Here is a 12,357-nt window from a genome sequence, read left to right as displayed (position 1 = left end):
ATACAGAAGCATGAAACTATTCTCAAATTATACCAGCCAGTATAGAACAATGATAGTTGTGCACACTCTATCTCTATTGATCTATATAACAGTTTTAATCTATTGTGCTAATCTGACGTGCTAATATTTAAAGCACTCGCAACTATTTCTAATCATTTAAAGTATACCTTTGTTTTTTGGACTTTTTTTGAGGAAAAGAATGTTACCTTTGTTATATCACACATACTGTCCCCTCTTATTGTCAATATGTTCTCCCCAGACACTTGGATCCCTTGTCCTTCTGATTCTCAGTCACCTTGATCACAATAGGTGCCTACCCTTAGAGGCTGTCTTTGAAATTCTCTTTCCTGTCCAACTCAGTGGAATTCCCCTCACTCATCCTTTTTATAGTATCTTGTCATTTTAAACAACAAATATTTGTAGTATGAAGGAAACAAACTCTTTTTACAGCTATAGCCTTTTCTTAGTATGTTTTATCCATCTCTTTAACTGAAATCAGGTGTGGAAATAAACGAAGACTACCCAAATGAGAACAGAGGCTGTTTATTCAGAGCTTGCTATAGCAGGGGAGTTAGCCACCATCACTTGCGTTTGGCAGAGACTCAGAGGCAGACAAGGGAGTGGGAAAGCTTTACAGTGAAAAGGGGAAGGCTTCAGGTGTCCTCTGATGGGAGGCTGTTGACCTGGAGAAACTGGAGGCGGGCTAACTTGAACCAGGGCATCTTATGTGATCGGTTTGATGAGCATATTTGACTTGCTCTGGTTGGTCCTGAGTTGGAAGGTGGGGCAGCAAAAAAATAGGGAAGCCGGCCAATTCCTGACTGTTCTGGGCCGATTGCTATAGCTAGAGGCTGTGGATCCGAGTTCTGTTGTCATATTAGGTCTATCCTTTGTCCATTTGTATATTCAGTCTCTCACAGGCTTTTTACTAACCACATCATTGCCCTGCCACTCTCTCTGATGGCAGCTCTTCAGCCCCCTGATTTCCTGGGATGAGGAAGCTTCAGCTTCCCAGTATATCTTCCAGACCGTTGTTCCATTAACATTCCTATCAGTTACTCTTCTATATTTCCTGAAGCTCCATCCCCATATTCTTTTCTATTATCTACTAAACTCACTTGAGCTCCTCAGATACGTACTGGGTAACATATACATCCCACCACAGTCATGTGCCACATAACAATGTTTCAGTCAATGACAGACCGCATATACAGTGGTGGTCCCATAAGATTATAAAGGAAATGAAAAATTCCTCTTGCCTAGTGATGTTGTAGCCATTGTAATGTCATAGCACAATGCATTACTCACATGTTCGTGGTGATGCTGGTGTCAGCAAACCTTCAAGTTCTTCAGGAGGTATTCCAGAAGAAAGCATTGTCATCATAGGAGATGACAGCTCCATGCATGTTACTGCCCCTGACGACCTTCCAGTGGGACAAGATGTGGAGGTGGAAGACAGTGATATTGATGATCCTGACCCTGTGCAGGCCTAGGCTAATATGTGTTTGTGTCTTAGTTTTTACCAAAAAAATGCTTTAAAACGTTTAAAAGTAAAAAAGTAAAATTTTAAAAATAGAAAAAGATCATAGAATAAGGATATAAAGAAAAAATATTTTTGTACAGCTGTACAATGTGTTTGTGTTTTAAGCTAAGTGTCATTACAAAAGAGTCAACAAGTTAAAAAAATTAAAAAGTTTATAAAGTAAAAAAGTTATAGTAAGCTAAGGTTAATTTATTATTGAAGAAAGAAAAATATTTTCTTATAAATTTAGTGTAGCCTAAGTGTCCAGTGTTTATAAAGTCTACAGGAGTGTACAGTCCTCTCCTAGACCTTCACATTCACTCACCACTCACTCACTGACTCACCCAGAGCAACTCCCAGTCCTGCAGGCTCCATTCATGGTAAGTGCCCTATACAGGTGTACCATCTTCTTATCTTCTATACCATATTTTTACTGTACCTTTTCTATGTATAGATATGTTTAGATATACAAATACCTACCACTGTGTTACAGTTGCTTGTGGTACTCAGTACAGTAACATGCTGTACAGGTCTGTAGCTTAGGAGCAATAGGCTAGACCATCATATAGGCTAGGTGTGTAGTCGGCTATACCATATAGGTTTGTGTAAGTACACTCTCTGATGTTCGCACAACAATGAAATCACCTAACGATGCATTTCTCAGAACGTATCCCTGTCATTAAGTGACAGTGGCTGGTACTTTGTTCTTCAGGAATTAATAGTCTAGCAAGTGACATTGATACACTAAAAATATTTCAGTACCTCTTGGTAAGTGGTATATAGCAGTTGACTTAGGTGACGTTTTAAGTTGCTCTTGAGATACAAATAGGCAAAGGAGAAGAGGGGACTGATGCTTGGATAGGATGTGAGAGGGGAAGGTGACAGCATCAGTCTGGACTGGAAATGTTAAGAGAATGGGGTATTCTGTGGGGCTGCACTTCATACTGACTGAGCCCTCTCTTCTCATTCCTCAACCTTCACTTCATTCTGATTCCCACCTGAGACCTAATTATCCCCTGGAATTGCCTCATGTTGAATGCCAACTCCCCACCTGTTACCAACACAACCTGCTGCTTTGAAAGTGTCTCAGAGGAGGAACGGCAAGGTCAGAGTTTATTGAGAATTTATTGAGAATTTGAAGTTTGGTTGAAGGCAGGTCTTTCAATGCCAGGGGTAGGTCAGGGAGTGAGATGGAGGCTTGAATTGGATTGGGTAAAAATCATGAAAAAGCAGTCCAGCACTGATAGGAATAAAAAGGTGAAGATTTAGGAGGCACGAGATGCCAAGAATCTTAGGGCTTAACCTGTGTGTTGATGCTTACTACTGAAGAGTTGATGCATCTTTTAGGATGTTCTGTAATGAGCAATCAATTTATTTGCTTTGGCAAGAGTCTCTTGGAATAGTAAAATGATGCTAATGAAGACAAGGGAGTAGTAAAGTCCTGTCAGTGTAGACAGTAAGTTGTGGGAGGGGTGGTGGGGGGGAGTAGTTTCGGTTCTCAGTCACCTAGTATCTCAAAATCTGAAATGTTTCCTCAAATCTCAGATCTCTCCTTCGTAATTCACATGCTCTAACGCCTTCTGAGTTTTTTCTTGGACTTCACCATAACTTCAGTAACTCCTCTTCTTTTTGTCAGCTCCTCCTTGCTTCCCAGCCTGAGTAATCTGTTTAACTTCATGTTCACTAGCAGTCCATAAAAGAAGTCAGCAAAATGTAGAATAATGTAAAATATAATCTGAAAACATTAGAACTTTTTATATTAAAAGTTTTGGGTGAAGCCCTTTTAAAAAAGACAATGGAAATCTTAAATTTTTGTCTTTTAAAAAAACAAACCAGGGGCCGGCCTGGTGGCGCAAGTGGTTAAGTGTGCGTGCTCCGATGCGGCGGCCCGGGGTTCGCCAGTTCAGATCCTGGGCGCGTAGGGACGCACCGCTTGTCAGGCCATGCTGTGGCGGCGTCCCATATAAAGTGGAGGAAGACGGGCACGGATGTTAGCCCAGGGCCAATCTTCCTCAGAAAAAAGAGGAGGATTGGCATCAGATGTTAGCTCAGGGCTGATCTTCAACAACAACAACAACAACAACAACAACAACAACAACAAACCAAGTATGGTTGAAAAATCCAAGTTGTATGAATGTCAAAGTATAACAGTGGAGGAATTAGAAGATTAGATTAACAAATAATTGAGCTCACTGTAAGTCTGAATCTGTATGTTCTTTCTTTGGATCCATTTTCAACATTTTATATATTTTCCTACTTTTTGGCAAAGGATATTCATTTTCTATTATGTTCTAGATTTTCTAATGTTCTAATGTTTTGTAGGAAAATGCTATGCTGTAGGACTAATTTATTTGTGGATCAGGAAAAAAGGTTAGGCAGACATGATTTATTCTTTAGAAAAATGTTAATTCCTGTGTATTCTCTTTCTGCTTAGGCCAATTTGCGTCAGAAAGTTACTCACTCGGTACAAACTGATCTTAGTCACATGAGAAGAGAAAATTGTTCACAGGTGTACTCTTCAAAGGATGCCAGCACGCAGTCTACAAGGGAAGGCAGCACCAGAGTGCCCAGGCCCCAGATTTATATAGCTGGTCTCCGGGGGGGCCCGACTAAAACCACCCATGGGGTCAAGGTGAACTTAACTAGAGCTGTCGATGAAACCTAATTAGAGACCATAATTTTTAAAGTAGTGTCACCACATTATGAACAATGGCAAGTAGTTAAAAGTATCTTTGCATCCATGAAAATGTTAACTTTGTGGGGCTGGCACAGTCATTGGTTGTGTGACTGTTTTTTGGATTCTCACTTATATTCACCGTCAAACTGCTACAAAACACTAAAAATTGTTTTCTGTAACACATTTTTCATTCTATTAAAATTGAAAGATAAAACTCTGTCCATTCATCTTTTATTTGTTACAAAGAGTTGGGCAGCATTAAGGCTGAAATTATGACGCTATCTGGAAATTTTACATGAAATCTGTATTTCTGGCCCCTTGAGAAAAATCAGAATTGCTGGCAACACTTGGCTAGCATTCCTGTGCGTAGCAGCTGTGCCCTTTAATAGGACAGGCACTCCCAGTTCAAGTCCTGCTACCTCACAGGCCCCACTCCTCTCCTGCGCCTTGTTTGCCTGACCCCTAGGCAGTTGTGTTTAGGGACCTTGTGAATGACTGACAGCTAAATTTTAGAGCTGTGTTTTTATTACTGTCTTACATACTTCTAATACCAACTCATAGGTAATAAAAGCTCCGAGGTGGAGGGACTGTTAAACCTGCTTTACTAGCTGGGGGGTTATTTGTATTTTGCATATTTTTTCTGCCCAAGTGACTTTTACTAAGGTGTTTGTATATAATTTGTTTTCTATGTAGGTTAAATGTTACTTATAATGTGAATATGTTTCAAAACCCATTTTCCACAGATCTTATAAAGGTAAACTTCAAACAGACCTACTTCTAAGTTTTCATGATTTTCACCCCTGTAGTTTAAAAATGATGTTCAAGATAGGCTGGCTGGCTGTTGAGGCAGGGTGGAGATCTGTACCTGAAGGAGCTGGGATGGTTAGAGCTAACACTAAAGTTTGCAAAATTCAGGAATTTGATTTTATCTGTTCCATCAACCTTCATTTGATTCTGCAAGATTCCTAAACACGGAAAAGAATGGCTGATAAGCCATAATTCAGGGTTATCAAGTTAAGGCTGAAAGTAAAATTGCCAAGTGAATGAAATACCAAATCCAATTTGAAAAGCTAAACTTAGTATGAGAAAGTCACCTGGTAAGTACAACATAGTCAGAGTAAAGGGAGCTGGATCAAATGGTAAACTCATCCTCTCCCAGAACCGCCACCAAATACCCAAGCCCCATGCTCTCTAAGGATTTCCAACCACATGCTGAACCCAGTGTCGGAGGGTCACTCCCATTTCTGCAGGTCACAGGCTGAACTCATTTTCTCTGCCAAACTTGTTTCTCCCTCTGAATTTCCGTCTATGGTCAAAGGCATCACCACCTACTCAGTAGCATAAATTAAAAACTTCCTGATTGTCTTTTTCTCAGCCCCTATATCTAACCCAGTTGATCTGGCTTAGTCATCAAGCCCGGTTGATCTGGCTTGACTTGTCTTTGGGATCCTATCTTCCTATTCTCACCACCACTGCTGGAGTTTAGGACTTAGTCCTGTTACCTCACTCATCAGCATAATTTTTCTAACACATGAATCTGATCATGTCACCCGGCCCCCTCCCCCCGACCTTCACTTCCCTTGCTTAAAAACCTAACAAGACTCTTTTCCATTACCCAGGGGATAAAGTAAAAACTCCGTCACATATTATGTAAGACTTTTCAAAATATATCTATTTATCTTCCAGTTTCATTTTCTGCCCCTCTCATGCTCTCTCCACACACTATACGTATTAGGCAGATTGAACCACAACTCTTCAAATATGTCATGGTCTTTAATACCACCACTCTCTGCTCTTGCTTTTCACTCTGTCACCTGGAATGTGCTTCACAGACACCCCCATGAAATTCTGTTTGTCCTCAAACAGCCTGATCAGGTCTTACCTTTCCAGGGAAGGTTTTCCCCATCACTTTTGAGAGCATTCATTGCTTCTTCCTTTGGATTTTCACTGGATTTTATTTATACTCTTATTACATAGCACTTAAAGTAAATAGGTGTATATGTATTTGTCTGTATTCTCCCTGTTAGATTATGAATTTCTTGAGATTTGAACTGTGTTTTAGTCATTTTTATATCACTGGCATTTGTACAGTATCTTGTTGGATGAATGAAAAAAAAGGGGGGAATGAATGAAAGGACAAACTGGAAGCAAGGTTTTGGCTGAGTGATTATTTTAACAGTTAAGGTGGGAGTTGATAAAGAGTTCAGCAGCAAAGTAGTTAGTGGAAAAGAAGAGAGAGAAAAACAGGAAAAAGGACATTTTTTTTTTTTTTTTGGAAAGTGGTGGGAAATAAAATTGGATAAGCAGGGTTGGTATAGCTTTTGTAGGACTTTGAAAGCCAGGCAGAGGACTGTGTTGACTTCCATAGTAGGACATTAGAAAAAAGCTGCAGATTCTTGAAAGAAGGTGGATTGTGGGAGAGGATTCTGGAGTGAGGGAGGTGGCTAGGAAGCTGTTGCAAGAATTAAGGCATGTGGTAATGGATGATGTGAAGGGGCAAATGTGAGATTTAATGAAGGGGATATAAAATCTCAGGAAGGGAACATTTGACCTTAGAGTCTCTACCCTAGGAGACCAAGGATAATTGGGAAGAGGAACTGGTTGATAAAAGATAACGTGTTCAGTACTAGGAAAACTGGAGCTTAAGGGATGACAAAAATAGTAAAGCAGAGCTGGAATTTGAGCTGGACGAAGATAATTTGGGAGTTCAGCTCCAAGGGAGTGGGGATGACCTGAGGAGGAAGAGACAAAAATAAGACAGAGGAGCAGTCAGAAGAGTAGAAAAATACATAAAGGAATCTTTATTTCATGGAAGTAAAGTCTAGGTCTACTACTTACTAGCTGTTACTTAATATCTCTCTGCTGCAGTCTCTTTATCATAAGAATTGGGATAATAATAGTTCCCAACTCAGTGGGTTGTCAAGAGGACTAGATGGGTTAACACACATAAACACTTATGGTAGGAGCTTTGTCAATGTCAGCAAAAGGAGGCAAGAATCTCTGGTGTCTCATTCTATTGCAGTCTCATCCTCATTTTTCCCACTTTCTGTTTTCTAGCTCTCAGTGCCTAGAATAATGCTTAGCACATTATGGCTCTCAATAAATGTCTGATGAATAAACAAAAGAGGATGAAGAATCAGAAAAGGTCAATGGAGTAGGCAACTGCCGAGCTCTGTTTTAAGAGTTGGCTTGAGTAGAAATAAGATTGCAGAAAATAGTATAAATAAGTACAGACTACATATCAGTGACTGTTTGGCAGGAAAAGAAAAATGAGCTTATGGTAACTTAAAAAGGAAACAGAGGCAAGGGAGAGTTAAGCCCAAATAAGGAATGTTTAGATGTTGATGATTATTACTTATGTTTAACTCTCCTAGTGCAGACACTGAATTTACATCATCCCCTTGTGTTTTTTATTTTCTCAGTTATAAAATGCAACAATTCATCTGGCTTGTCTTTAGTAATATTACACCATAGGAAACAATTGTTTTAAAATAACAATAAATTGGTTTTGGATAGTTTTCTTAATGGCCGAATGAGAGTAAAATGCTTAAACTGTCATGGAAACAATTGTGTTGAGGTACTTGCATTTATTAATAATGTTCTTATGGTTAATGGTTTACTATACTTTAAACCTTACCACTTTTAATAATCTATTATATAGCTACAATATTTGAGTTAAACTATAACCTCCTTAAGCTTTTTGGTATTTGCTTACTGCACAGCCTTTTTGTTTAATTAAGTTTACACTTTTACTTTATTTCCAATGGATATAGTACTGGGCTTCCTTTTATACAATTCACTGAGACTAGGGTAGCTCTGATGACTGAGCAGAGATAGAAGTGAGCAGGGCAAACACTGCAGCTTGATGGTGACAATCAGGCATATCATTAGGGTCTCAAATGGCCATAGCAATAGCTGCTTGAGGCACTGAAAAGTTAGCTCATTATCAGGCAAATGGCCTTGTGGTCCACATGCTGAAGATCGCTGCTGCTTGCACTAACCAGGGTTGTATATTGAGCTAGGCATACATAAAAGAAACACATTAAGCCAATATTTTTTCCTCTGGGACTTGCGATAATTCAGAATGAGAAAGTAGAAATTAGCTCCAACTAAGAGTGTAAATATCCACTTGGCCATTCATTGGGCTGGGATAACAAGAAGAAACACCAGCTGCAAAGGTAACAGGAAATAATAATTCTCCCAAGGATATGCTGCAGCTGTAAAGTATAACAACAACCCCTCTTTTGAGTGTCTACTTTCTAATTCACTGAAAAATTTTGTCCTCTAAAATCATACACTATTAGGAAACTTGCTGTTGAAATTATATCAGTAAGAATGAAACACCCCACTCTTGCTGGGAGGATTTAAGTCACTTTGACGCAAAGAAGCAGCCTCAATTTCCAACCTAGGTGCAAAGCCTTCATTTAAGCGGCTCCTGAATACCACAGTCCACATCTATAGTAACTTTGTAGTTTCCAAGAAACAGGATCCTGAGACTATTCTGCAGTCCAGACCTGATGTTGACCTCTTTACTCACAGCCCTGCTTTGAATCTGTCAAAACACTGCTTCCTTTAAATTTCACCTAAGTCCATCCTTCCCCCAGATTCTATAACTCGATCTTTTCCTTTGTTTCCTAAGACATCCCACGGTTCCTCTGGTGTGCATTTTCCCTACTGAAATGGGTCAATAGTTCTGACTCTATCTGACTATAGGTTTGTCCCTGGCGGTCTTGGGCTGATCAGGTTAGTACAAGAGGCATCAAAATCTAGTCAAGGTTCATGCCAATGGAGTAGAAAGTCTTTGTGAGCAATGAAAATTTATACGAAAAGTAGAGTTCAGCAGCATGATATGTTTGTTATGTGAACCAGAAACGCCACAAAAATGGCCCAACAGAATTTTACCCACCACCCTAATCGTGCTTAGTTTGTGTGTGTGTGTGTGTGTGTGTGTGTGTGTATAATACTGTTCTCCACCAGAAGGAACCATAGTTCCTTTAGGTGTAGTCGATTCCTCTACCTCGGATAGGGAAAAATCAAGATTGGCCTGGAACCTCTTGCTGTTGCCAGAAATCAAAAATGCTTCAAAAATCTTGGGCAAAATTAAAGAAAGAAGTAGGCTTACAAGGCCCATACTGGGACAATTTGAGCATCAAAAGGAGAATAATTATAGTTCATTGAAGTAAGTTGAGACTATAATGATACTCCAAAATGGGAAGAAATAAATTAACTGTACAAAGTAGTAGTTGTAAAACAAAAGAAGGAATGTGTGATAGAATATTTTTAATTTTTAAAATTAATTTCAAGTACACATATGCATTTTTTGTTTAAGTGTATGTATAAGAGCATACACAATAGGGAACTGAATAATTCCCCAAGTGGGAACTGTGCCAATTACAGGAAGAGATGATTGGCACCAGTGAGCACCATACATACAACCAGGTAGAGGGAAGGTCCAACACTGTTCCAAAATGAGATTAATCAAACATCTAACTCTACAAAGTCAACTGTGGTCTCCTAGGAACCTCTCCTAATATTAATGTGATGCTAATAAGGCATGCAAAATTTTCCAATAATGTTAATAGACTAGATATATCTATATGTATATCTAATGATAAGACAATGGTATATAACATTAACCACCCAAAACTCTAAAAGTCTTTTTGGGGAAAGATCATGCTGTAGAAGATGTGGGCTGCTGGGCATCTCAGAATCTTGTACCCCTGTACCTGTAAAGGCTGAGGTACCTTTATAGTATTTTTAACCAATCCACATATCTTAAAGCCATTCATTTTGCCAATGAATTATTTCTAACATCGTTTTTGCTAATTAATATCCTCTAGTGAAATTGGAGATCAGAGCGGTTGAAGTAAATGCCTGTTGACACGTCTAATATTTTTGAAGTTTTTTTCTTGTGCGAAGATCATGTAGTTAGAATGTCTGGCTAGGTAAATATAATCAATGACAGGGCTGACAATTAAGGACACAGGCACAAGACTTCTGAACAATATGTAATATAAATTATATTAAGTTTAAATAAGAGGTAAAGTAATGGAAGATAATGAGCGAGATGGAAGTTACAAAAGTTGCCGAAAGTAGTTTCTGTTACTTTAAGAGCTCTGGGAGCTTCTACAACAGCTTTGACAGGCATGAATCACTGTCTAACCCCAAATCCTTATTTGCCGCCAAATCACCTCAGTGTGGACTACGATTCCCAGAAGGCAAAGCTCCCTCCCTTGACTTGGCGTCCTCAGCCGGCCGGGAGGTGTAGTTTACAGAACAACGCCTTCTAATCGAGTCTTGCGCACTTGTGTGCAAGGACTCGGCCGTAAAGGCCTCTCCTCCATCCGGGTCTTCCCATTTTCGGGAGTAGCTGGGATTCCCGAGCCTAATTTTTGTGCTTGCCTGGTCGGCCGGCCGGCGGCCGGCAAGGCGCTCTAGGCCAAGCGGTTTCGTCTCTATGACCGCGGGAGGCGGGCCCCGGTGTCCGGCGCGGGGCGCGCGTAGGGGGCGCGCGTCAGTTCCGCGCGGGGCTGTCGGGGGAGGATGGCTGCCGCAAGAGGTGAGGCCGGGGCCGCCGGGACGGGGGAGCCCGCGGGGGGCAGTGGCCGGCTAGCGTCAGCGCTTGTCCGCGCCTGTCGGCGGCCGAGCCCCCTCCGCGCCCACGGGGCCCCGGGGCCAGGCTGAGGCGTCGGGCTGCAGGAGTTGGTGTGGAGCCGCCGCGGTCAGGGAGCGGGGGCAGCTGCTCTCCCACTGCGGCTGCCTTCCCCGAGGCCGGCTCCGCGCGGGGCAGGTCGGCGGCCCGAGACCGCCTGCCTCCGGGTGCTGGCGGTGGGTGGGAACCGAATCCCGACAGGCCCGGGCTGCGGCGGACCGGAGAGGGGCCGGGGCGCAGGTCCCGGGCTGGACCCGCATCGCGCCGCGGGAGGCAGAGCGTTCTCGGTCCCGGCCGGGTCCCCGCCCTCGGCCTCCGCTGCGCCTCCTGCCCTGGGGATGCTCCGGGGGCAGAGCCTGAGCAGCGGCTGGTCCCTGTAACAGCCGCTAAAGACCTCGCGGGGCAGTTAAACAGCACTGACCCCGTAACGGGACGGAGAAAGCAGTCGTTATAACAGAGTGCCTCCCAGGGGAATGTTGTCTGTAGTTAGAAGGAACGCTTTCATATTTTGGGTGGAGGGTGAGCTACATCCTCCTTCCCCCAGGGATGGCACATTAGAGTAATAATGTTTGATGACTAATTGCCGTTTCGTGAGAGCGAGTCTGAAGAACTCCGCAGCACTTTTGTTTTGCTGGGTGGACTAAGTTAGGACCAGAGCTGCATTTCTGGACCGTAGAGGCGTAGCTAGGAGAGGCTGGGCCACAACCGGATTCTTTACCTGCCCTTCTCCCATGGAGCTCTTGGCTTCACCTCTGAATAAATGTTGAACAAATATTTAAAGAATATCATTTTGCATGGGTGCTGAGTTATTTTCTTGGTTAGAGAGCCCACGTTTATCCTTCAAGCCCTCCAGACAAGGGGCCTTGTCTGCAGCTGCGTCTGCTTCTCTTATGGATTCTCCCATTTCAAGTAAGTCCAACCTTAAGAGTCGTTTTGTAGCAACGCAGGAAGTACAGGAAAAAAATAGAATTGTTTTGATAACTAACATAGAATGGGGACCAGCAAGATTAATGATGAGCAGAACTACATAAGTCAAATCATCTGAAATAGTTGCAACAATTTAGGTTTAGGCTTGTTGCCAATACATAGTTGCTGTGCTTTAGTCATGTTATAAATCTTATATGCCCGCTGGAAATGTATTATACGAACAAAACTGCAGTTTCCATAGCTTCCCCATATTCCCAAAGGATTTATTTATCTGGGACCTCCTGAATTTCCGGGTTCTCAGATGTTACAAATAATATCCCTGTTGGGGTGGGGAAAATCCCCTTTCTTCCCTTCTTGTGGTCTTATGGTTGGACTAATAATAAAATTGATACAAGACCAGATTAACAGGAGAAAAACCCAGTTTAATAAGTACAGATTAGAGATCATACAGAAATGCTCAGAGAGTGAACAAAGCAGGCAGCATATATATCTTTTACACAAAGAAACAATAAATTTGTGAAGAGTGACAGAACAAAGAAACTTAGATGTGGGTATGTAATTAGTGAAGAATTTAAGCGG

The 12,357-nt window shown here is 41.7% G+C and overlaps 2 protein-coding genes across 2 annotated transcripts in view; both read left to right on the top strand.

Annotated features, from left to right (window-relative positions):
* The window catches only part of CFAP206 (cilia and flagella associated protein 206), a 31,826-nt gene extending 27,482 nt beyond the window's left edge, over positions 1–4,344 (top strand). The window contains exon 13 of the mRNA XM_058566659.1: positions 3,957–4,344. Within this exon, the coding sequence (XP_058422642.1) occupies positions 3,957–4,187 (231 nt within the window). The 3' untranslated portion in view covers positions 4,188–4,344. The remainder of the gene's footprint in view (positions 1–3,956) is intronic.
* Positions 4,345–10,710: 6,366 nt separating this feature from the next.
* Positions 10,711–12,357, top strand: part of SLC35A1 (solute carrier family 35 member A1) — a 31,380-nt gene continuing 29,733 nt past the window's right edge. Inside the window, exon 1 of the mRNA XM_058566664.1 lies at positions 10,711–10,758. Coding sequence (XP_058422647.1) covers positions 10,743–10,758 — 16 coding nt within the window. The 5' untranslated portion in view covers positions 10,711–10,742. The remainder of the gene's footprint in view (positions 10,759–12,357) is intronic.

This window comes from Diceros bicornis, chromosome 23 (genome assembly GCF_020826845.1).
Source record: "Diceros bicornis minor isolate mBicDic1 chromosome 23, mDicBic1.mat.cur, whole genome shotgun sequence".
NCBI lineage: Eukaryota > Metazoa > Chordata > Mammalia > Perissodactyla > Rhinocerotidae > Diceros > Diceros bicornis.
The sequence above is the reverse complement of the archived record's forward strand: the minus strand, read 5'-3'. Positions and strand labels throughout refer to the sequence as shown.